Source organism: Serinus canaria, chromosome 1 (genome assembly GCF_022539315.1).
Source record: "Serinus canaria isolate serCan28SL12 chromosome 1, serCan2020, whole genome shotgun sequence".
NCBI classification, from domain to species: Eukaryota; Metazoa; Chordata; class Aves; order Passeriformes; family Fringillidae; genus Serinus; species Serinus canaria.
In genome coordinates this window covers 81270586-81295407 of record NC_066313.1, presented here as the reverse complement: position 1 = coordinate 81295407, position 24822 = coordinate 81270586, and the positions used below count along the sequence as shown (strand labels likewise).

The window sequence follows — 24822 nt, the reverse complement described above, 5'->3', positions numbered from 1 at the left end:
ATTCAAACTTAATGCAGAAATGGTAATAAAATTGCAACACAAGTAATAAAATTTGCTGATTAATAAAACTGCATTTCCCAGTTCTTTGACAAGTAAATCATGTTTTCCAGTGGCATTAAGTTTAGATGACCTTGGCAAAGAGCCAAAACAGAACTGGCACAATCACACATAATAAACATACCTTACTGATTCTGACGGGGTCTATTTTTGACATGGTTTTGACCCATGCTTCTATTCTGAAACCATTTCAGGGATTTCAGAGACATGTCTGAACTAAGCACTGCCTTTGTAAAGGATATTCAATTTATCCTTAAGAATTTGCAAAATTAAATTGCAGGTGGCACTGTATTAGTTGTGCTTTCTTTCTAAAATGTACTAACTTAATAGAGCAGCCACTCAAATGAAAGCAGTTTTCCTTTCTCACTGTCCTAAAGCATAGTCAAACTTTAGTAGGCAAATTTTCAAAAGCAATCAGGATTATGTTTATCCTTTTTAACGTGGGATAATACTCCATAATCACTTTGTGCTTAGGTAAGCTTTCCAGTCCTGAAAGGAACACTATTAAGATGGACATGAGGCATCTAAAAAGAGCCCAAACAGTTTCATACAAGCTGCAAGAATATTTAAAATAGGAACAAGCGTGCAAGACCACAGAATCACAGTCATTGCATATTATACATTCAGCAAATGTAAACCTGCTAACTAGTGCTTAACAGTATTAAAGCAAAACAGACTGCAGCTGAGTTAGCAAAACTCCAAATAAGCCAAGTACCTGAAGGTATGTTTGCCTTTTCTACTCTTTCCACATCTTGCCATAAAAATAATGCTACTTGAATATCAGTAAAATGGATTTTGTCCAAGATAAGAACCCAAAATTTCCAAATAAAACCATTTATAATACACTGACACGTAAGTGATATTTGCACTACTTGTTTCTCAATATCAGAATTCAAATTCAGAATTTTCCTCAAATGTGGTATTTGTAGATGCAAGGTAGCATCACAGATAACTTGTCCTTCTTTAGTTCACTGAGTCAGCAGGACCAGCTACACCAACACTCATGAAACTGTCCTGGGCATTAAACCACTTCCTCAGCTCAAAGTTTACAGGTCATTTAATACATGTAAACAAAGGTGCTTCAATTGTCATACCATAATCATTATGTCGAGCTAAATCCTTCCGATCAATGTAGAGGTCATGGTCTGTGTCCAGCTCCCAAAATTTGCAATAGATAACATAAAAATGTTCATATGAGAAGTACTCTGTCAGCTGGTTAATATCAGCTTCCTCTTCCAATAATGCCACATTCTATTATCAGGAGGACAAACAGAACATATTAAAGAGTTGTAAGACATTTATTTTTTGAATTATCTGAGTTCTCATAGTCAAGTTAATATCTAATACTATTTCAGTGGAACCATTTTTGTTTTCAGGGACAATGCACACCATACAGTGTGACAGCAAAACTGAACACACAGCAGAAAATGAATGCTTTCACAAAAAAAAAGAGCAGATCGAACCAACCTCTGCTACACACATTTACATGTATACAGCTCTAGATAGAAAAAGTTACTATTAAACATATTCTAATAGATGAGAATTAATGCAATTGGGTCTTCATTACTTTTTGGAAAAGGAAGAAATGCTATTTATGTTATTCTCTTAAGCCTTTAGTTAATGCAGTTTTAAAACTTCCAGAAATATCTGTCTTGCAAAATTTTAGCTTTTAGGTACCTGCAAAAAGTTGCTTTTCCTGAGCTCGTTACAAGTTATTTTTCCAGACCAGGACCTATTTACTGTATAAAATATTCTCTGTATGACCTGCAAGAGAGAGAAAATGGAAAGAAACTTTAGCTATGGTAATTAAATATCCATCCAAATATTTCTCAAAGATGTTTTAGTACAGCTGCATTAGAGAGCTCCATCTTTCCCCTATTTCTACTGTTCTCATTAGTTAGAGCTTCTCATGTGTCATATTATCCACTATTCAAACCATTTCTAAATCTATATCTAAACTCATCTAGATAAAAGATTTATTTCAAAGTTTTATTTCAATGCTGCAGTACCTGTATCTCACTCAGTAATGTTGCAGAATATTCATGTGCTATCCAAAATATGTATATTGGCAATTTGACTACCTCAAGTCTTCCAGATCTACAGGATATAATCAAATGAACCTATTAATGTATCTTATTACTTCAGATTTAAAGAACTGCATTTGCTAAAAGACTGTTTTACTTCATAATTGAGTTTACAGAAATAGAATCGGGACTGTTTAAGGATCAGAATACAGCAGACGTTGCTACTTCTGAAGTCTACAAACACAACAAATCTACATCTGACAGAAATATTTACTGCAGGTGCAAAGAGAATGTTTTTCCCCATTAAACTTCATTCTATTTGGAAGTTCCTTGAAAAAAAAATCCCCTGTTAATAAGCATTAAAGGTAGTACATTACTATTTTCCAAGTGAAGAACAACAACAACAACAAAATCTATGTAAGAAAGACAACTAGTTCTTGTGCCATGACTGATACTGGAACCAGAAACAAGTACATCCATATGAGTACCCTACACATTTTTGAAAATAATTTTACATGCACTTCAATGATGTTACAGGTCTTTTCCAAACCAATGGTTCTACGGCTATTTTGGGCAACTCATGCATTCACTATAATTTTCTTAGATTTAGTTTACAAACTAAAGACTTGAAATAAGACTTTAAAATATGTTCTTCTGCTACTTAACTGAATTCAGTATTCACCTCAATTAGGTTGACTTAAGACAACCAGGTGTACATTTCAAGTCAGTCATTCACAATGAAACAAAACAACAAAAACCAAAAAAACCCCAAGCATGTTATGAACTATAACTGCTCGACTGGTGATTGATTACACCTGCTAATCTGCAAGACTCAGTATTGCATGTGTAGTGTTTCATTTGCAAGAGAGCAGGTACTAACTAAAATCCCCTCTCCTTAGGAACCCCTTTCCTGCAATTAATATGTCCTCCCAACTACAGGCTAAGCTTTTTATCACTTCAGATTTCAGTTGTAGTAAATCAATAGTTTAAGCTAACCAATCATTTTTAAATTACAAATAGAAGAATAATGTAGTGATGAAGTTTTGAAAGAAAACTTTAGGTGTAGAGCAGCAAGCTCCTCAGTTCTTACTTTGAACAAGAACAGCTGGTTCAATGACTCCAGACAGAAGAATAGATTATCCTGCTTCTGAAACTTAATTAACTTAATTCTAATTGTGAATTTGGGGAAGGCCCATTTTTTGGCTTGCACTACAAAGCAATTTTTTCTAAAAAGGTTTTTGCCTTAGCTTTGCAACTTAATCCATCTGCATGTCATTATCTCATCTGTTATACATTTAACCGGTCTAAAAATAAAAACAAAATTGAATGTTTGTTCCCAGTTGTCTTTACCAGGCCTCAACTGTTTTCTAAAGTAAACTGATGCAGAGTTTATAAGCAAATTGTCAGAGAACTGCCTTTACGATTCTGCAGAGAGCTTTGTCACAAGGGAGAAGAAATGGTGCAATAAAGAGACTACAATTTCAAGAACTCATAGTTCAGATATGCACCTAACATCCTGGAAGAATAAATGTAGTATCTAATTTGTCACAGCAAACATTTTTAACTTATTTCAGCTCTATCTTGGCCATATATAACTAGACTGACCAACAAACCTGTATCTTAGGAGACAGAACAGATTGCTTTCATGGCTTACACAACATGTGCAATAGAGATGTATGCAATGTGTATGCATACACACATACATATGTGTAGGTAAATACAAAAGCCCAGCAGAAGAATGGCTCATTTGGTTTGCAGCTGGACGTATCCTTTAGATAAAGGTTCATGTAGCAAGGTTAAGCTAACTGAATACAGTTATGAAATAGCTTCTTTCATCATAGATAAAATAATCTATTTTTTACATTAATAACTTGCAGGATAGAATTTTGGAAGACTGTAACAAGCTCAGTTGGTCAAAGCATGGCGCAAATAATGTCAAGGTTGTGGGTTTGACTCCTGTGTGGATCATTCACTTATGAGTTAGACTTGATTGTTATGGGTCCCTTCCAACTCGGAATATTCTGTGATTCTGTGAACAGTTACACCATCCTAAAACATGACAAGAAAAAGGCAGAGAGCTCCTGCCATTTCTTAATGTGCAGAATGGCATTCCAAATATTGTCAATACTTTCATACTAGTTTACTTTTTGATTTAACACCAATTTTTTGATTAAACACCAATTTCTGTTGAAGGCTACACTAAATTTTGTTAATAAATACTTACAGTACTAATTTTTTCAATATTGCTAGACTCAGACCTACTCCAATAAGCTGTTCCTCCAAAGAAAAGTAACTGGACATGGCAGGACCTTTTCTTTCCTACCCTTCTTCAGGTCACACAGCAAGATTTCACAATTTTAACCAGAGCAGGCTGTGACAACCAAGAATCCATGACGAAACAAAACAACTGGCAGAACAATTCCTTCAATCACAACTGACAGGAAAGTTCTGTGAGCTCAGGTAATCATTATAACAAGAAGGAAAACCTAATGCAGCACACGACATACTTGATAGGCCAGCAAGTCTCTGTAAGAAAGATGGAATGAACAAAACCCAAATGCTCTCAAAAAAAACCTTCCACAATTTTAACCTGGGTCAAAGTATAAGATGGATATAAGATGATCAACACTGCATGTTTTTTTTTGTTGGAAAACACTCATTAAGCTATTTTTCACATGCACAAAAAAAGTGAAGTCAATGTCATTTTGAAGAATTTTAATCTTTTGAGACTTCAGTGGAATCAACTGTCTAGTCTACAGTTGAGAAAATTTAATGTCACTGATTTTTCCCTCGGGTACAGAACAAATACTTCAGTCACGTAACCCTGGGAAGACAGGAATTAAACTTTTCATGTATAAAAGCCTTCCTTGGAAGAAAAGTCCCCAGAGAGACTAGTGGCAAGCAGCTTCAATATTATCATTATTTCACTTAATACTGAATATAATCATATTAATATAGATGTTTCATTCAAGACTTCATTTAATTAATCCCAGACTAAGGTCAGGATTCTAATGAATGCAGTCTACAGCCACAATCAAGTGTTTAAGATAACAGCCTGCTCTTCATTTAATGCTCATTAACTTATCCAACACTATTACAATTCACTCTTTCTCTTACTAGTATTAAATTCAGCAATTCCTTCAAAATGTTGAGAACTATCAGGCCTAAGAATGACTCTTTTTCCATGAAATTTCTAGTTATGTAAGAAATGAAGACTTACAGCCTGCTCTAACTCTACTCTGCCCATGGGACAAAGATGCTTAGATATTTGACTAATCTTAAGTTTGATTTTCTTAGTTAACCATAAAATAGCTTTTCCAGATACAAATCACTTACTGTTGTAATATACCGAGAATGGAATTCAGATGCTTCTTTTAAAAATGAAAGGCCTGGATGACTATTCACCACATCCTACAAAAAAAAAAAAAGAATAACAATATCCCAAGGAGTATTCATTAGTGACCATATATGACAATTAGCAAAGGAACAGTACACATGCTATTCCTTAACCAAAACAGTTTAAATTAACTACCACAATCATTACTGATAACTTTGCTTTCACCAAGGCATCAGACAAATCACATTACAAACCTTGTAAAAATAATTTTATCTTTTAAATAAATTGGATAAACAAAAGCTTTCCTGTATTTTAGAAATATTTTTAATAGGATTTTTCTTATATTTTAGGCTGAGGATTTTGAACACTGCTGACTGTCCTAGCTTGTAATTCTGGGCTATGATACAATAAAGTCAATTCAGGTTTTATTCAGTCATTTCTATAGGTGGTGTTTGCTGCTCTTCCAACAAAGATTTACAAGGTTTTCAATTCATATCCCACTTCTCCTTTGCCCTCCTAAGCACTACCCTGACTTAAATAACTTTAACTGCCTTATGAAACATAAAAGATTCCAATACATTTGTTATTCCTACAATTGATTTTAAGTCTTAAAAAAACCCTCACCTTTTACAAAATTATTAACTGCAAAATGAGTCACTAGCATCTTAGTGGGTCATGCAAAGTCAGTTGCACTAAATATTATCAATAAACTTTAATGATGACCATGAAAAAGTATGTTTAGTTCAAGCAACTCAGGGCTTTGCCAGTTCATCATTTTGTTGCGCTCCTAGAAAGTTTCAGTTGCAACTCACTTGTAAAAAAGGAATGAAGTCTTCTTGCACCAAGTAGTTACATCCAGGGTTCATCAGAAGATGAACAAACTTTGCAGCATCATCATAGCAGGTCTGAAGTACTCTGAAATGTAAATATTTCCATTTAGTATTCTACACAGAAAATTGCTCATGCTACCTCATGCAGGCATCCTAGAGCAAGGCCTATGAAACTATATGTTCAAAAGGTCATTAAAGATGTGAAACCATGCTCCAAGTGAACTTATCAAAGCAGTAGTGTCTCTTAAGTTTATGTTAAAGGAGGTGGGTACACCATGTAATCGATTACATGAAAGGACAATTTAAAGTTAAAATTAGAAAAGAGCCAAAAATAAAAAGCACATTGTTCAGAACTGGCATCTACAAGTAAGGGCCATGGTTTTCACTTCTCATGAACTGTCAGTCATTTACCCAAGCATTTTAAAATCTATAAACCCTGTAAATGAAGATTTTTTTATATTAAAGTATTATTTAGTTACATTTTTCCATATACAAGCTTGCTGACAATAGTTGATTATGGGAAAGTCCTTTATTCCCCTTACAAGACAAGATCGCATTCAGAGCTTAAAATATCACATTTCAATGAAAACAAAAAAAGGAATACTTCTAAAAAAAGTAATCTACTTACTTCCGCCACATTGCAACAAATTTATGAACTGACACGTATCCTGTTCGTTCACCTCCAGCACAATAAAACAAAGGACCTTTCCAGTACAGTGGGCACTCACAAGCCTACAATTTAATTATACATTAAGTCAGTTTATTGATTGCTTATCTGAGGACTACTCTTCTATTTATGGATCCTTCAAAAATTACAAGTGTTAAGAAGGAAGCATTAGGGAAGAGATTTTTTAAAAAACAGTTTCTGAAACCAGCTTCACCTTCTGAAATAATGAATTTAAAGCAACTCTAGGCTGAAATCCAAAGGTGGAGAGCAAAACACAGGGCACCTTGTAGCATTCCTAATAGACTAATGCAGTGAGTCACATGTCTGGCTGTTCATGCTCCAAGCAGCTGAACAGAGTCCATCTTAAGTTCTGCTCAACAGCTGGATATCTTTAAGCTAAGCTCAAGACAGCACACTTAGAGACCTTCTGAATTGGAGCAAATTGACATTTGTCTGACTCAGAAGATGGCTCAACTCATCTGCATCCTTTGCACGTGCATGGCACATCCTCTATCCAATTTTAAGTAGCAGGCCAGCCTGCCCTGAGCAGCAGTATTTTGCTTTAGGGTATTCAACAGCTACACATTTCCAACTCCAGTGTGAGCACATGCACCTAAAGCCCAAGTGTCCACAGTCGTAACAGCCAAGAGCCCAGTCTGCCTAAAACTGACTCCAGCTGGGAGCAGTCAGACATGCTGGCATCCCCAAAGATCTCCAAAAACACTGAGTACTGCAAGATGTGTAAGGTCACTGGAGGAAAAGTACAATTACTTCTCATGCAATAGCTTAACTAGTACTTCAACAAATTAAAATAAGTGGTTTTGATGAATGCTGTCCTCAGACACTGTTCTTCAGGAAAGTGTCTTTCATCACTGAATTATAGGTTACTAGACCCTTTCAGCTTCATTGCTGAGAGGGAAGGGTCTCTTCCCTACCTCCTCACTTCTATGTTGGAAGGACCTGTGGAAGACAGGAATCCTATCATTCAGTTTAGCAGTAAAAAAGTTTTGGTGAGGCAAACTCCCAGTCCTGCTCTTGTGAACAGTCAGTTTCTATTTTCTAGACCCTGGACAAAGTGACAGGAACATGGATGAGAACCTGAGACTCATTAGCAAGATCGTGACTTGCAGTTAGATTTCAAGCATTAATTCAATATTAAAAAAAATGGAAATTTAAGTTCATTTTAACTAGCTTATTGTCTTTAAATTTACAGAGATATTTAAAAATTTTTGCTGCTTTCTAAGCTAAGTATTTTGTCACTCTGTCATAACTCTAAAGTAGCTCTTGAGGAATAACTTGAGAGCTATAATCTCAAGTTAACCAAACCATGCTGTCTTTACCAGTGTCTTGGCAATGGAGGTTCAGGAGAATGAGAAAAAAAACCCAACCTGTGTGAACATCTGAAAACAAAACATATATTAGGAATGTTTTTGCCTTAACTCTCTTGGCAAATAAGGAATGGAGAACATCATACATTGTTGTTTTTTAGTATTTGGTTGTTTATGCAGCAAAAAAAGTAGTTCAAGTTTTGTTTAATTCTTTTGTTTCTTTTAATAAGGTCATCTGATAGACAGTTAATGCAGAAAGTTCCACATAACTCTGTTATCAACAATGCAGAATATCATCAAATACTCATGTGTGAGAGATGGAAACACACAACACAAGAAAACCAAGCACACAGAACTCATCTTTCCTCTCCATAGGAGTACAGTACAAAAAGAAGATGGCCAGCAAGTTCTCACCTTTGCAACTTTACCCATGTCTTCTAACGTTGCTCTTTCATTTGGAAACTCAGAAAAAGTTTTCTCAATTTTGGCAATCACAGCATCTATATTTACTTTTTCCTTAGGACATCCTCGAGGAAAATAAAAAGTTGGAATGTTTAGACTATGTGGTGGTGGCACAGTTTCTTCCTTCTTTGTTTGAACCTAAATAGATAAATACACATTTGACAGTCAAGTACCATGAAATCACAAAGTCCTCCACAGATGACTTAAATCTCTTGGTATTCTATGTTTCAACACACCTTCAAAAATATTTCAGATTATAAACTGAATAAACTATTATAGAATAAGAGCACATAATAAAAAATAATGAGTATTTCTAAAAAATGGTCATTTAGAGATATGGTAAATATTTAATTAAAAGAACTTCAATCTTCAACCTATCAATTTTCAAGACTTATACACTGGACAGCTTCTTGGGGACATCTGAAATTACTAAGGTTCTATTACCTGTTTCAGAAAAAAACTTTCAACCTTTATGTTAACAGACATTATGAAAGAATTTATTTTGGAAATACTTCTAGTTTTACAGCTTCAAGCTTTTGAAATAAGTATAATAACTTTGTTACAAGCCACCAACCTATTTAATGAAGTTATGATGAATATTTTCTTTTTTTTTCCCCCCTTAAAAATAGATAGATTTTATAAAGGTTGTAAACAATGTCTGCAGAGGGATTTTTTTTTGTTACGGTATATACAATGAGGGTTTAGAAATCTGTTTCTCAAGAATTGTAATACACCATATCACTAAAAAATCCCCAAGATGACCTGTAACAAGAGAAATTTATTTAAAAGCATTTAAGTTCAGTAAAGAAGAATTTATCTTGTAGTCAATTTCCAAAAGAATTTCAAATAGGGCAGAGAAAAAAGACAATAGGCAAAGTAAAAAGAAAGTCAGGAAACAACTCAAACTTAGCAATTAAATCAAATTAAAATCTTTATTCCCATCACTACTATTCAAATGTAAAGATATTGCTATAGGGTGACTTGTCCTAATGATGAATGAATTCAAGATCCTGCATCTAATCTCTCATTTTCAAGCAGAATTGGGGAAAAATAAGGCCAAAAACCCTAACCCTTGTTTTACTCTTTATCACCTTTGCCAAAGTGCCTGCAAAGATACTCTTCTCTTTTACCACAATTAAAGTCCTTCCTTATGAGAGTGGAAGAACTAGGTGCTTATGGACAACAGATTTTAATTTGCAGAGTTCCAGCCCTGGAATTTTCACTGGAATGCTACATATGCAAAAATAAACAAACAAACAAACAACAAACAAAAAATCCACAACAAAACAAACCCAAAACCAAACCAAAACAAGAAAAAACCCAAAAAACCTCTGACCCACAAAACCAAAAAAACTCTGACTCCACCTACAAAACCAAAAAAACTCTGACCTAACCTTTCCTTCCTCTCCTCTGTATTTGAGCCAGAATTCCTGTCCACAGCTGCAGAATTACCTTAACCATGTTACAAATTTTATTTCATAGAGGAAAATGTTACCTCGAATCTGTGACACCAGGAATCAATGTCTGTCACTTTCTATGAATCCTGTAAGTAACAACTTTTGGTATCTTATCATTGGTTCTCCAGTTGATGAGGCAGCCTAAAATAAGAGTGCTAAGGGGTATCAAAAATCCCTTCCAACTTCAGACTTCCAAAATTTTAGGAAGTCTAAAGACAGCAATATTTTATTCTCTAGGTAAAATCACCACCAGCACTACAAATAATGTCTGTAATGGGGTGAACACCTTGTTTCATTCTTGAAGCCCAGCTCTACCCATCAGCACTTTCCAAGAGCCCTGGCACTTACCCTATTTCCCCTTTTCCCCATTTCCAAGAACTGCCTGGACTGACATAAGATTAGCTCAGCTGGTCAGAGCATGGTGCTAATAACACCAAGGTCAAGGTCATGGGTTTGATCCCTGGACAGGTTGTTCATTTAAGAACTGGATTTGATGATCCTTGTGGGTCCCTTCCAGTATTCCTCAGAATATTCTGTGATTCTGTGACAACCACTCCCACGTGAGCTGCTCAAATGGCTACAGAGCAGCAGGTGGTCCAGTTCTTCAGAGGTGCCCGATGAGGAATGCCTCATCCAAGAAAAGGGAAAGTGCAAATCATAGGCTACTAACATTCCCTGAATGTTGCTGATATCATGAGGATATCATCAGCATTTTGAGGAAGCTTAGTACAAAGAGACATTTTTAAAATCCACAGCTAGGGAAATTAAGAGCCTCAGATGGAAAATTTTTTTAAAAGGAAAGGCAGAAACAGAGGAACAGAGGAGAGACTAGAAAAAGATCCCAGGAAAAGATCCCAGGAGAAAAAGAAAAGCTATAATCAGAACCATTTCATCATTGGATACTATGTTTTTTCAGAAACCACTAATTCAGATACCTCAGTTACAAAATAAATGATTTCCATTGGTCCAGGTAAAAAGCTGTTCTTAAATACATATGGAAATCTCAATTCAGAATTTGTAGTAAGACCTATCCAAGCACAAGTTATTTAAAAGAATTATAAAAGAAGTTCAGCAACGAATTCAGAACTTAAGACAAACATATAGTTGAAGAAAAATAAATTTTTCTAAGATGAATATGTTATATTGAAACATTTGAATTCAGCATGCTTACTGTAAAAATATTTATTTAATATATAAGACAGAATATTAATTCTAAAACCAAATATAGACTATAAATCTGTTAGAAATTAACAAATTAAGACAAGACAAATTAACTCTCCCTATACTGAAAGATGTCTATTTTCACATGCTGGTTTCTCAAAGCTGGCAAAAGAAGAAACTATAAAAAGGTTCATTTGCATTAGCAAGTGTATAATCACTTCACAATCATTTCTGCTAGAATTATTTGGTGCCTACATATAGGCATCTAGTGAGAATACCATCTAGGGCATGAAACAAAATGCCCTTGAACATTCCTTGTGGCATCCAGCACAGCTCTCACTCTGCATCTGCCACGTGGATGTTCTGAGCCAGCTAATGCTTATTAAATGCCACCAGCAACTTGGAATGAGACAATCGAATTGTGCTGTTAATGTCAGTCAACACAGGGACAGGAACCATACCACAGAGAGAAGCACATTGTCCAAAATCATTAGCTCAAACTAATATACTATAAAGTTGATACTACATCTTTCTCTTCTCACCTTCCCAAGAAGGACCAAAGATTCTCCTCTCAGTCTGAATTCCAATAACCAAAAGGCTCCTTGTACAACTGAGGCTGCTCTGCTCTGTGTGCTTTAATGAAAGAATGTGTGATACTAAAAGGGCTCTAAAAATTTCACTATTTTCTGTTCAGGTGCTAGTTACTTCTGTAGGGGCATATATTGCATAGCTGATGAAGGAGTCAGTTCTGTTATTTCAGGATAATCAAAATGCACTAGTTGTGTAAGATTAGGCTGTTCTAAAATTAATTATAATTTTAACTGGGGAATTCCTTCATTAAAAAGAACAGCCAGAAGCCTGCGAACATCCAGTCTTTGACTGGAAAACCTGCAGGAACAGTTCATTAATCTTTTTGCACAACTATTCCATTTCAGTGGTAAATTTAACATTTAGAAAGTGATCTACACTTTCCTGTTGTTTTAAGTTAAAACCTTTAAAACTTGTACCAGTAAGCAAAACTCAAAAAAAGAGACTTGGTTGGTCAGTGAAAGTTTTCCCTGCAACTTGCTGAGAAAGAGTACCAACAACAGCATACTTGGGAATAAGGAATACAGCTATATAAGCTTGTAAATAACTCAAACAGATGTGTGTTGAAGTACCAGGACTGAGGGGAGCATTAAACTTTGCAATAAGTATATATGAAGTCCAGGATCTGTAAGCGTATTGCAAAGTTGCCACTGCAGTTTAGGTTTTATGTAACACATGGGAAGTGAGAATTCCTTGAAAACATCTTGTTTGCAGTAATGCAAACAAACTTGTGTAAGATTTGTCCATAGGAGAGTTCAGGAAGAGCTTTAATACACAACCAGTTTTCATTCTTGATGTACAGAATTGTAAAGACTGTCCACAGCTACCCAACACTTTCTTGCCTTGATTTTTACAGCGGAAGAAATGGAAGTTTTTATCCCATTGAGGTCACTGTTCAAAGGGCAAAACTTCTAATAGTAATTTTGCAACTTTCCAGATCCTTCTCCAACCATTCTTTCCCAAGTTGTTTACATTAATGGCATAAAATCAGTATTATAATTACAATACAGTAATATATTAGTATATACCAGAGAACATGGATACACGATATTCCAAAGAGAGAAATTAATTCTTCAAACTAGACAGTCTTCTTACATCTACCACCTGATGAGAGGCATTCAACAGTTAACTTTGCTATAAGCAAAAAATAAAGACAGTGGGAAATTTCCTTCAGCTTTTCCTTCTCTCTTAACTGTAAGAGCTGATGCTATGATACAATTAATCACTCAAGTACAGGATATATTGCTGAAATAACAATGAAGGGAGGACTTGTTCTCAGATATTTTAATAATGTATGCTCAGTAATGTCTAGATCTAACATTTGCATGTAGCAACTGCCAAAGCAGAAACACTGAGCCCCATGAAAGGGTTGAATATGTGGATTTAAATGCAAGTGAGTAAAACCTCACTTAAAAAGGACTTGCTGGAAAAGGATGCAAGGTAAATATATTTGTGAATTTAATACTCTTTCAGACATCTCTGAGATTAAGACATGAACTTGGGCTGGAAGGGAGATCTACTTCCAACCCCTCCTGCTGTAGGCAGGGGTGCTACCCACTAGATCAGGTTGCTCAGAGCCCCATTCAACCTGGTCTTGAACACTTCCAAGGATGGGGGATCCACAACTTCCGAGTTGCCTGTACCAGTGCCTCACCACTCTCATAGTAAAGAATTTTTCCTCTCCTTTTAGTTTAAAACCATTCCCCCTTGTCCTATCACTATGTGGATTGAACTGATTGGTATTTACATTGTTTTGACAGGACTACAGAATAAGATAACTTCATTCAGAAACGCAGATTACACCAACATTTCTTCTTCCTGTTTCTCTGCAAAAGGCCCAACCCTAAACATTTAAAATATTTACAGAGTTTGCAGTCAGCTCTTGCCGTAGTATTTGACAGGAATTTCCACAATAATGACCATACTAGAGAAAAGTCATCGGAATGCATACCACAGGGTCAAAAAAGGACCCCAAAAATTCCACCTCACATTTACATCCAACTTCACATTAGGATTTTACTAACTGATGCACCAAAATCTTCCAAAAAAAAAAAAAAGCATTAAATATTGAAAATAGTATAAAGAGATTTTTGCCTATCAAATAGATGAAGGTCTGGTTCAATTCCTAAGTAGTTTTTAATTAGGAATTTAAAAGAAGAAAAGGATGCATTGCAATATTGTTTACAATGTGCAGTACGTAAGTTAATCTAGTTCTTCACCAGACTAGGTCATCTAGTCTTATATATTGTACTTTATGCTAAACTTACCTGGATGAACCAAAGTGCATAATAAATTAAGAGGATTTTCTGCAGAGATATGCTATTCAGCCTTTTAAATCCTAATATCCATGCAATCACCCATGTATAAAGCTCCTCAACCACCTAACAACGAAAACAGGTAACTGCATGAAGTTCCCTGACACACAACAGAAAATGAAAGCCAACATGGAGATTCAAAGGGTAATTTTTTTTTTTTTTGTATGATTCTTTCCTTTATTAAATTCAGTGAGTTCTTAAGAATACAATGTGTGGTACAACTGATCAGTTAAACAGTAATTGTGAATGTAATAAAATGTTGTCAATAAGCAGGCTCACAAGGAACACCTGACCAGCCTTCCCATCCCTCTGCTCTGTTATTGCTGTCAATCTAAGTCCGACCAATAAAATCACAGAAATATTTCCTTTTAAACTTACTATCTAATTGACTGCAAAGTGAAAATCAACATTTCTCTCTAGATAAACAATTGACATTATCAGTAGTTTTATGGAGTTTAAATCTTGAAAACCTCACATAAAAGACTTGCACTACTATTATTTAGAAAATGATTAATTCTCATTTGGAGGAAAGACAACAGTTTTGAGAAACCTGTTCTAATACATCAAATACTTTAACATGCTGAAGTGCCTTCAAAAATCTGTTTCAGGATAGACAAAGTAAGGTTACTACAAGAACTTTCCTCAGAAGAAGCCCAGACAAACATGTCCTCTGTAACATAGGTTCTTTTGACCTTGTGGTAGACATTAAGATTTACAATTATTTAAGTTGGAGTGTGATGCTTTTTTATTGCTTTCTGTGACAGCCTCATTAGCATCTTCCCAGCCAAACTAATGAGATTTTTTACTGCAAGAGTTCACTGATTGTACTACTTCCCATTCAGCTTGATGAGCTAAACAGTATTTTTTCCTCGGTGAAAGATGATCCTTGAACAACTTAAAACTTTGAAAATTTCTGGGTTCTTCCCCCAGCAAAGTTCTATAACTCTAAAATGAAACTACTGCACTGATAATCATCTCAAAAACACCAAGTTTATCTGAAATTTTAATAATGAACTTTACAGCATGACATAAGTTAAGCTATACCACAGCACACCTACATCTTCCCCTACAGAATTTACTTGCTTCACTAGTGACATTGAAGCAATATGGTGAACTGCCTCAGGTCACTGAGACAGCTAAAGAGCAAAATTAAAACTCCCTATCTGTCTTCATCAAATCTCACACAGTTGGTGGCACTTAGAAGCAACGTGGTTCTCCTGCTAACATAAGGAAGATCAGGGAGTGCTGCGGCAGTATTGTTTAAAATCACATTACATTAGGCATAAAACCATGCTAAGATTGTGATTTATTTTGCATAGCTTAGTCAGAAATATGAAACTGAACAAATCCTGAGAGATACCTACAGAGAATGAACCCATGCTAAACCAGCCATCAGGGTATATATGTTAAAGTCTTTCCTCTGGCAACAATCATTTCAGTCTCAGTTGTTTCCTTCTATCCCGGACTTCAGCTTGCTATCCTTCAGCGACTGTCTGGCAGCTGTTTTTAGATGGGCTATAGAGACTAATTTTATCATACATGCTCCTCTTTCTTTCCACAGCAAGAGATAAACATCCATTAATTTTAACCCTGCTGCAGTTTTACACTAGCTTACTTTTGCTGTTAGCCTTAACTCTGAAAACTTCATTCATCTAGTCTGGCCGGTATCAATATTTGTGCTACACGAGGGGAAGGAAATGTAAAAATTAATACATTTTCTCAAAGTTCTAGCAATATATCATTGGAAGAAAAAAGGTACTTTAACCTACACTGTTTCAAATTTTATACATGAGACCTGAGTTAAGGTATGAGAACAGGGTTCAGCAACTCTCCCAAAGCAGTCTATGTTCCAGTTGGCAATCCTGTGTTCAAATTCTGACCAGAAAAATACATTGGGACTCTCCTTCTTGCATCCCAGGTTGTGCACTCCTCTCAGTTTTAAATAAATGGACTACCATTCTTATCTCATTTATGCATATTCTTGGCCGTTTACTCTCAAGTCTATTTCTGAAAAAAAGTCTATGGTAATCTGGTCTTGTGTACAATGCAAATGTTAATCCTCAATGCTAAATCAACTTTACTCTAGAGATGAACCCTGTACACTGCTCTGTCCCATTTTGGGATCACTGACATGTTACAACATGCAGCAATTCCATAAACAAATCAAAAGAGATTCAGTGATGTTTAGAGCAGTCAGGAGTAACATAAGGAAGGATCCTAGGTAACAGTAAAAATGAAGGCTGAAGAAGGCCCTAATTTCTGATTCTGAGGTAAAAAAATGAAATGGGTTTTTTTAAGCTGTTGGCTATATGAAGCTAGTTCTCCCCTTATTTTAAGTCTTAAGACAGCAAAGTAAGTAGCAGTACTCTTAATTTTGTGATAGCCTGGGAAAGAAGAACCCTGTCCAGTTTGAATGAAATTGCTGTGCTAAGGGCCACCACTTGGACAGGTCTTGAAAGTCTTCCTATAAGGCATAAAGAATTATGGTACAACTATCCTATCAACACTTTTCCCCTTTATTGAACCAAGCCAAATTGAAATAGCCAAAATGACCCTCAAGAAAAAGCCACTGAAGAGGCAGCACTACAGCAGAGCATGCAAAACTTTGGACCATCTACACAAACCCATCTGGGAAAGCAAGTTCTAATGTAGGAAGAGACAGTAGGCAGTAGCATCCAGCAAAAGCTTCCACCTGAAACTATGACATGCATTCCATACATACTATCTGGGGTATAGAATTTAAAACCACATTCAACTAAAAGCATTTGTGAATAGCCACCACAGGCAAGTCATATCACATACACACAAACAAAAGTAGCACTGGGAAACTTTCAAATGGTCAACATCTGATTTTCTCTTGTTAGTGAAGGCTGAGGTAAACTGGCATTGTTCTGCATGATACCTAACCATTACAGCACACACTCACCAATCTCCTCCCTTTCAGTAATCTATATGCAGCAGTAACACGTCTCACTCAAGTTCTTCTTCTACAACTCTGATTTCAGAAATATTAGGATTCCCCCAATTTGCAGCTTGGAAGAACTGACATAGGTAAATCATGCAGTCATGCTGGGAACTGGAAGATGATATTGCAAAAGCATTATTGCTGTAGAAACACCTCCAATATGGCTGCACACTTTTTTCTTTGTACAGTCACATAGAGCTTCAAAATCAAAAATATGCAGTATGAAGAGCTTATTGATTTATTCAGAAAACACTTGGGTTTTCATAAACAAAAAATGGAAGATGTAGTTACCTGTGCCCCCCAAAGGGGCACAAGACCATTCCACATGACATCTACATCCATTGGTAACCTGCTTTATTTGCTGACAAAACTTTTACCAAAGGCTTCTAGAGTGAGGCTTCCTCTGAGAATTTGCCATCACTGGTAATGATGACACTTTTTATCCAGTGAACATATTTTTCCTCTCTTTCACATGCCTTACTAATTAAAAATGGAAAAGGGTACACAGTATAAAATGGAAAAAACCAAGATTCTTCAGAAAAATCTACCCCATTAAACACAATTTTCTAAAACTTTCTAATTTTCTTTTAAATTTCGTAAGAGAAAAGTAGTAGAAAAAATAGTCACTGCTAGAGTGCTAGTATAACTGCTAGTGCCTGTGAATTGCTGTCAAACAGGCTACAGTTTATGAATTATGTCAATTTAAGTATTCCAATCACTAATATATACTATTTGTCATATAGTTGCAGCTTCATCAGAAAATACTCTGATTGCAGTTTAAATCGGTTCTTCTATTCCTTCCCAGTGTATTCTGTTCCCCAACTGTTTCTAGGGCACAATCTGGCAAGTTCCTCCTAGTACATGATTATTTTGATTGTACACAGCCAATGGACTGACAGGTACAACTGAGGCAATTCTAACATTTGTCTACAGAAAACAGCCCTTGTCAGGACAGGCCATCAGTTCAACATCAAAAGTAACACATACAGCTAAGACAGACATCCACTTAAACTCTGCAATAGCTTTTTATCCTTACATGTTTACAACAAAGCAAACTTCAATCACTAGGTGCAATTGACTTCAAGAAGAATCCTCTCAAACAACAAATGTCACCAAGTTCAGCCTTGCTACAGAGCTGCAAAGCCAACAGCTGGAGCAAGTAACCTGTCAACTGCTTGTCTGCTGATGTCCTGAAAAATTCTGATTTGGACAATTGTGAAAACAATCTCATACCCCTCTTGCTCTGTAAAAATTGAAGGACATTGTATATGAAGATGTGCTGAACGGTTTCAGGCTTTCTAGGACTACCAGTAGTCATACAACATCTACTATTAGTAGTGTTAGTTAAAATGGAGAAAAGAATAGTGAATCTTTTATTTCACGGGAAAAATAAGTACATCTGAACTCTTCAATGTATGAATTGCTGCATCACAAAACTTAGCTGCAGAGGTAACTGACATCTAGACTCTTAAATCATGAATGCAAGTAAGCTGTAACGAACTTTCACCACATTGGCTTTTCTATAGAAACAGTACACATTTTCTGTAATAAGAATTTAAAAAATAGATTTGTTACCAGACATGAGCAGGTAAAGAAGCTGCTATCACAGGCAGCCAATACATTTTACATTTGAACCAAGAGTCTCCATTACAGAAGTGGTAAAAAAATCTACCAGCTTGTTTACAGCTTCTTTTTAAGAGACTAGAGCTTAAAACCTGGCAATCTACTAGCAGTGAACCATTTATGGAATACCTCATCTTAACTAGTAAGTCTCACTGGGCAGCCTATATATTTTCATTCTGTTTTAAATGTTGGCACCTGCTCCGGAAAACTGGCATTATATGAGCAAGCTAGCATCAAGTGTACCTATTAGCTACAGTCAGAATGAGATTTGTATTCCATCTCCGGCCCTCCCAGCAAACACTTGAGCTCTTTAATAAGGCATTTGTGTGCCTGATGTAAAAATATTATGTAAAAATGAATATTGGGTCCTCCCCATGTGGTGTTAAAAGGTCTACAAATTATATTAAATTAGAAAACTGATGTTAACAGGAAAGCTGTCATGCCTGAAGTCTCTAACTGTTACACAACCTTCTTCTGAGACTATAGCTGTAAACCAAAGAGCCTCAATTAAATTTTTTGAAAGTAGTTTTGCCTCAGAAATGAGAATCTTCATGACTAAAAGAATCACTGTATGCACTACATCACAAATATACACCAGCCCAGCACACTTTAGTACCTACAGACTCTGTGTTCATTGCTTAAACATGCCACAAGCATTCATGTAGCATTTTGGTAACAAAGGAATGTAAAAATGATCAAGAGGCACTAAAGTCTAAAGCCACTTCACTCAGAAGGCAAGCCAATCTCGTGAGACACTGCAGAAGCTGAAGAAATAGTTCTCATACAGCTGACATAAATAGCATGTGTAAGCAGCATTTAGTATCATTAACAGGTGGTCATGAAATGAGTAGTTCTCCATTTTCACACTGAGTTGTGACGCATACAACTACACCAAGGGATCACCCAGTAGGCACAGAAGATAAAGACATAATTCATTAAAAGTATAAAAAAATATGCTAGCACAGGTCTGTCACTAACATTGAGAAGATTAATTAAAAACTCAGGCCAGATTTTTTTTAGCTCCTTTTTAAAATCATTATATTCAACATTAATTTATTTGATTTTTTAAAAAAGTCTAGTTTTAAAATAGAACTCCGTAGTTTTGTAAGGTGATGTGACCTGTAAGTAGCAAAAAACACCCATTTTCCAAGGTTTAGCTAACACTGAGTTAAATGTATAAGCACGTCAGTGTACACACTTTTTAGATTCTAATTATGTTTCAAACTTTAGGTATATTTTCCTCATATAGCATGCAAAATGGTGCTGCTTATATTCCAACTCTGACAGGTATGGATGTCACCAGATGTTGGCTAAAATACAGTGCTCAGCCTTTAAGTTCACATCTGTAAGTTGCCAGTACATTTGACAAGGTAAGAGTTTCTTCTTCTTCCAAAGTTTCAGATAAATTGACAAGCAAGGTGGACACAGTGACACCTCAAGTGCTGCATTCCCAGCTCAATATATTCCATAGGTGTTAAGTACTTAAGACCTTGGTTTTAGAATCAACATCAGGGTAAGATGGAATGAAGTTTTACTTCATTTTATGCAGAGATACCTACTAAGAAATTTATCTCCCCAAGGTAACAGAGAATGTTTCAACAGTTATGTATTGCTTCATCTTTCTTTTGAGAAATAGATCTTTCCATAAAGCCCTACTTTGCTCGGGTTTTTTCAATTTTCATCAATAAATTAAAACTAAGGAACTGCCTATTTCACTTTCCAGAACAACCCACCTCTCTACTGGTGGTCTATTTAAAGATTTTCAAGAAACCTGATGTGCTATGCTCTAATGACCACCCATTCTAAACCACAGGGGATTACCTACACAGATTATTTACTTACATGGCCCTATATGAAAAGCCACTGCCTTAGAATTCTTGGAACCTGTGGAAGACCCAGTCATTCCAAACCACCTCAGAGTGGATTCTGAGCCACATGTTATTTCACCATTCAGCACCATTACTAATTTTTTATTTTAAGATGCTAGTTTTAATAGCACAAACCTCTTAAAGAGAATCTGTCATTTGTTTAATAAATTATAAAAGCAGTACAAGATTGTAGTAGAAATATGGAAGAATAGATTGGCTTCTATTTCTGTCTGACTTTAGCATTCTAATTTTACATCATATTCATGAACTGTTGTTTCTGAAAGCCTATACAGTGAAATAGGAGGTTATAAATTCCGAAACCAACAAAGCTTGGCAACTGAAATGATAAAGTTTTGTTTCAAGTTATTCTGCAAAATATCTAAAAAGTCTTTAATTTTAACATGAAATTTCTTCAATTATTATGTAGCTGATAAACAACTATTCTTTGAAAAGCACCTAACCTATGAGGATAAGTTGGAATAAACATAAAACAGCAGGTAAAAAAATATCCATCTTCTATATCAAGAGTTACTAGCACCCATATTTAATTTTTTATGATACTTCCAAAAAGGTCTCCTTAACATCACGGGATAAAAGCAAACCAGCACCTAAAAAAGGAACTAAAGAGAAAATGCTTTCTATCAAACTGAGTAATGACAGACCTCATATTCTAGTTTTATACTCCTATTAATTCAAATTTTTGTAATCTAATGAAGTCATTTCTCATGCATTAATCTACAGTTGCCATTTACCCAGGAAGTGCAAGACTAGTTAAAAAATGAAAAATACTTGCACATTGTCTTAACTGTAAGCTTATAGCCAGCAGCATCCTAGAATCCCTACAGATTAGACAAGCTGTTTTCTAAAGTAGTTAGTAGCTTGGAGGTATGCTTAACCATACTACACTGAGATGTTTTCTAGGTCAACATAAAAAGGCCCTGTAAAAGTACAAGTGATCCAACTACCACTCGATGAAAGACAGATCAAGTTAAGGGGCACCACACAAGGTAATGCTGTGTTTGTTTACAACAGGATGCCATGACTAGACTGAACTTGCCTCCTCCTCTGAGGTGCCTAAATATTAACTGCTACCAGTACTTTTGGATAATTAAAATAGTATTTTCTTTTCTTGCTTCCTCTAGTCAATTCATTCTTGTACCCGTCTTCAGTTTAGCACTGAAGACACAAGTCAAAAATCCTTTAACTCACATGTCTATGCTGAATGGTATGAACCAGCACAGTCAACACTGGCATTCTGCTGTGCACAAAGGAATAAACATTGTTTATAAAGATCACTTGAAATAGATTTTAAAAATCATACAGAAGACAGAAGGTTAATACATTTTTAGGGTCATAGGGCTCTATGCCCCTCTCTTGAAGGTCATCTGGAAGGGACACTAGGGCTCTGAATTCAAAATTAAGTAGCAGGCTATATTTAGAATAACTAACAATGCCAGAAACTCTAAGTTAATGTAATTTTTATTCAACTGCTAAACTTTCCTTAATTAAAAAAGGGTGAAAAAAAAAAATCACACATGCCTTCACTGATACACCTTTATTTTAGTATATGAATCAGAAGTGAGGGTGAGGTAAGGTCAAAGTGAATGCTTTCAGATATCACTGTATGTCTTAAAGGGTATTCAAAGAAATACCAAATTTCATTTTCTCAAAAAAAGTTGTACACGTTTTCTCACTCCAAGGGATAACAAACCTCTTTGAACACTGACTCTTATAAGTAGTTTCCCTTCTGATTTTACTTTTCAAATATTACTATTCTCAATTTTAAGCACACTTTAAAAACTGTAGCTTTAACTCACTGCTACAAAACAGCAGCAGTTCACGTGTGAAGCAAGCGGCAACAACTGATCTCATTCAAATTAAAAGTTCAAAATAAACATAATCTAAAGGAATTCACGATCATCATGCAAATATGAAAGCACATTTTACCATATTATGTTTGAGCTAGTGAAGTTACAGCCTATTTCAGTATATTTTATATTCACAGTTCCAGTAAGAAGAAAATTAAACCCCCCCAGAGAAATGCACATAGATTGCAATTATGCAGATTAAGGAAAACAGTCTTTAAAAGTCTAATAGCATTAAATGCACCAACTTTGCACTGCATATACCTCTGTGCAAACATCATACTTGATGTATGTACTTGAGCTGTACTATGTGCTTCAGCAAACTCTCATCTTTTCTTTGCACAAAACTACCAGCACAGTCCTTTAAAACACAGAAGAAATCATCATATATGGAACAGACTATCAAAACCCTGCTATTTGAGTAACAGCTTCCATGCATTGCCTGCAGTTTGAGTGGTTGTGAAGGTACAATTGACAACAATTACTTAATTGTATAAGAACAGAAAGACAAACCTGAACCTGCTGAAAAGCTTTCAGTCTCTTCTTGAATCTGGAAGGTAAAACAAAATCACATCCTCGAGCTAGCAATGCCAACTCCTTTCTTAGATCAGGATCTTGTCGCAAAGAAATCTCCTTTATCCTCATGCTTTCGGATTTCATATAATGTCTCTGTGTGCCAGTCCAGGCACTTGAGTCCCAGTAAATAGCAGAGCTGTTGTATTATCTCTCAGTGCCGCTTAAAGCAGCAGCTGCTCCCGAGTTCTGGGATATTATAAGAGTCAGCTCAACTTCACCCGCTCCATACATTAAAGGGAACTTGGCTAGAATTGCAAAAACAGATTGGGAAGTCACTTTGGGGGCCTGCCCTTTCATCCAGGCATTCCAAAGTCTAAATGGGACAGTATGGAAAATGAAAACCGTGTTTGGAGGAGCATCTATAAAAGCAGCTTCCAATTTTAAAAAAGGCAAGCCCTACAGGAATGCAGAGAGGCCAGTAGTGGTTATTTTCTAGCTTCCTCCCCCTCCCATCCCCCTCAGCTTTCCCTTCTGTCACAAAACACTCACTGTCTAGCTTCAATGAAGTACCTCACCAAAGGATAAGGCTTATTACACAGCAATTAATTCCTTTTAAACTCTTTCGTTCTTTAGTGGGAACCTTATTGCACTGCAACAATGAAGGCAATGACAGAAGAAGCTTCAGACAGACTTTCAGAATGGCTCACATAACCCAGAAATAATTTTTTTACATTAATCTATATCTAAGTTACTATATTTCAAGAATCTAAAAATTCAAATGTTAAGATGAAAAACCATAGCAGAAATGAAGTTAATGTCTGAAAACATCAAACCACACTGAAACACTGCTTTAAATCATGTTTTACCAAAAGGTTACACTAGAAATGATGCCACAAAATTTGAAAAAATTGACAGGATACTTTTTTATTAAATAGTTTTATAAACATTAATATCCACATAATAGATTGCATACCTGTCACATTTCACTAGCATTAGACTCTGCTACCACTCTATTTTCAGTGTATTGAATCTCAAATACATTTTATGGGGGTGGTGAGGCCAAGTTTTGGTACTCATCAACATTCTTCATGGAAACAGAAATCTGATAAGCTGTGAAAATTAAACTGACCTTCAGTTCCTTTTCCTTTACAGTTTTAGGCACATTAACTTATAACTAGTGGACTTCTCATTTTAAATGGATATTCCTTTATCATAACAATATTTAGGAAGTGCTGCCATTTTGATGGATTTTTTTTTTTCAAATATCACCATTACAGTTATGAGTATGGTAACTCGTACTATTCCAAGCTGTGAACACTGCTAGCAACTCCAAATTCTCTAAAGACAGATGTTGGCTATTTATTACCAACATAATTGTCATGCACAAGTTTACTTACAAAAAGCATAAAAGACCTGGCCAAACCTACTCTGTTTTCATTCCTCCTACTTTAAATAAGGCCATTTTCCTGATTACACAAAATGTACACAGCCAAAACAACTCTCTCGCCACTATGTCATAGATTTTTTTACTGGATGGCACTATTTTACACCCATATAATCTTTAGCTCTGTTTATCCATTCACAGCCATTCTGTATGTAACACTGTATTAAAACTGCACTGTAAACATCCTTGTTCAATTAAGAAAAGGAAACTATGAAAAAGTGCTAGTGAAACACAATTTGTCTTAACTGGATTTTTTTTTTTTAGTTTATCACATACTGTTAGAAAGTAAATTATGACAAAACACCTGCTTTCTTG

General features: G+C 35.6%; 1 protein-coding gene across 2 annotated transcripts in view; it reads right to left on the bottom strand.

Annotated features, from left to right (window-relative positions):
* PPP2R3B (protein phosphatase 2 regulatory subunit B''beta) overlaps positions 1 to 24822 on the bottom strand; it is a 44994-nt gene that overhangs the window by 6493 nt on the left and 13679 nt on the right. The window contains exons 1-7 of one of the 2 annotated variants that reach the window (XM_009085365.4): positions 23061 to 23207; positions 8658 to 8843; positions 6877 to 6980; positions 6231 to 6333; positions 5418 to 5492; positions 1735 to 1821; positions 1152 to 1308 (exon numbers count right to left, since the gene is read on the bottom strand). In XM_009085365.4, coding sequence (XP_009083613.2) covers positions 1152 to 1308; positions 1735 to 1821; positions 5418 to 5492; positions 6231 to 6333; positions 6877 to 6980; positions 8658 to 8843; positions 23061 to 23207 — 859 coding nt within the window. Of the gene's footprint in view, positions 1 to 1151; positions 1309 to 1734; positions 1822 to 5417; positions 5493 to 6230; positions 6334 to 6876; positions 6981 to 8657; positions 8844 to 23060; positions 23208 to 24822 lie in introns of those variants that run through there. The other variant, XM_009085364.4, reaches the window with a different exon arrangement.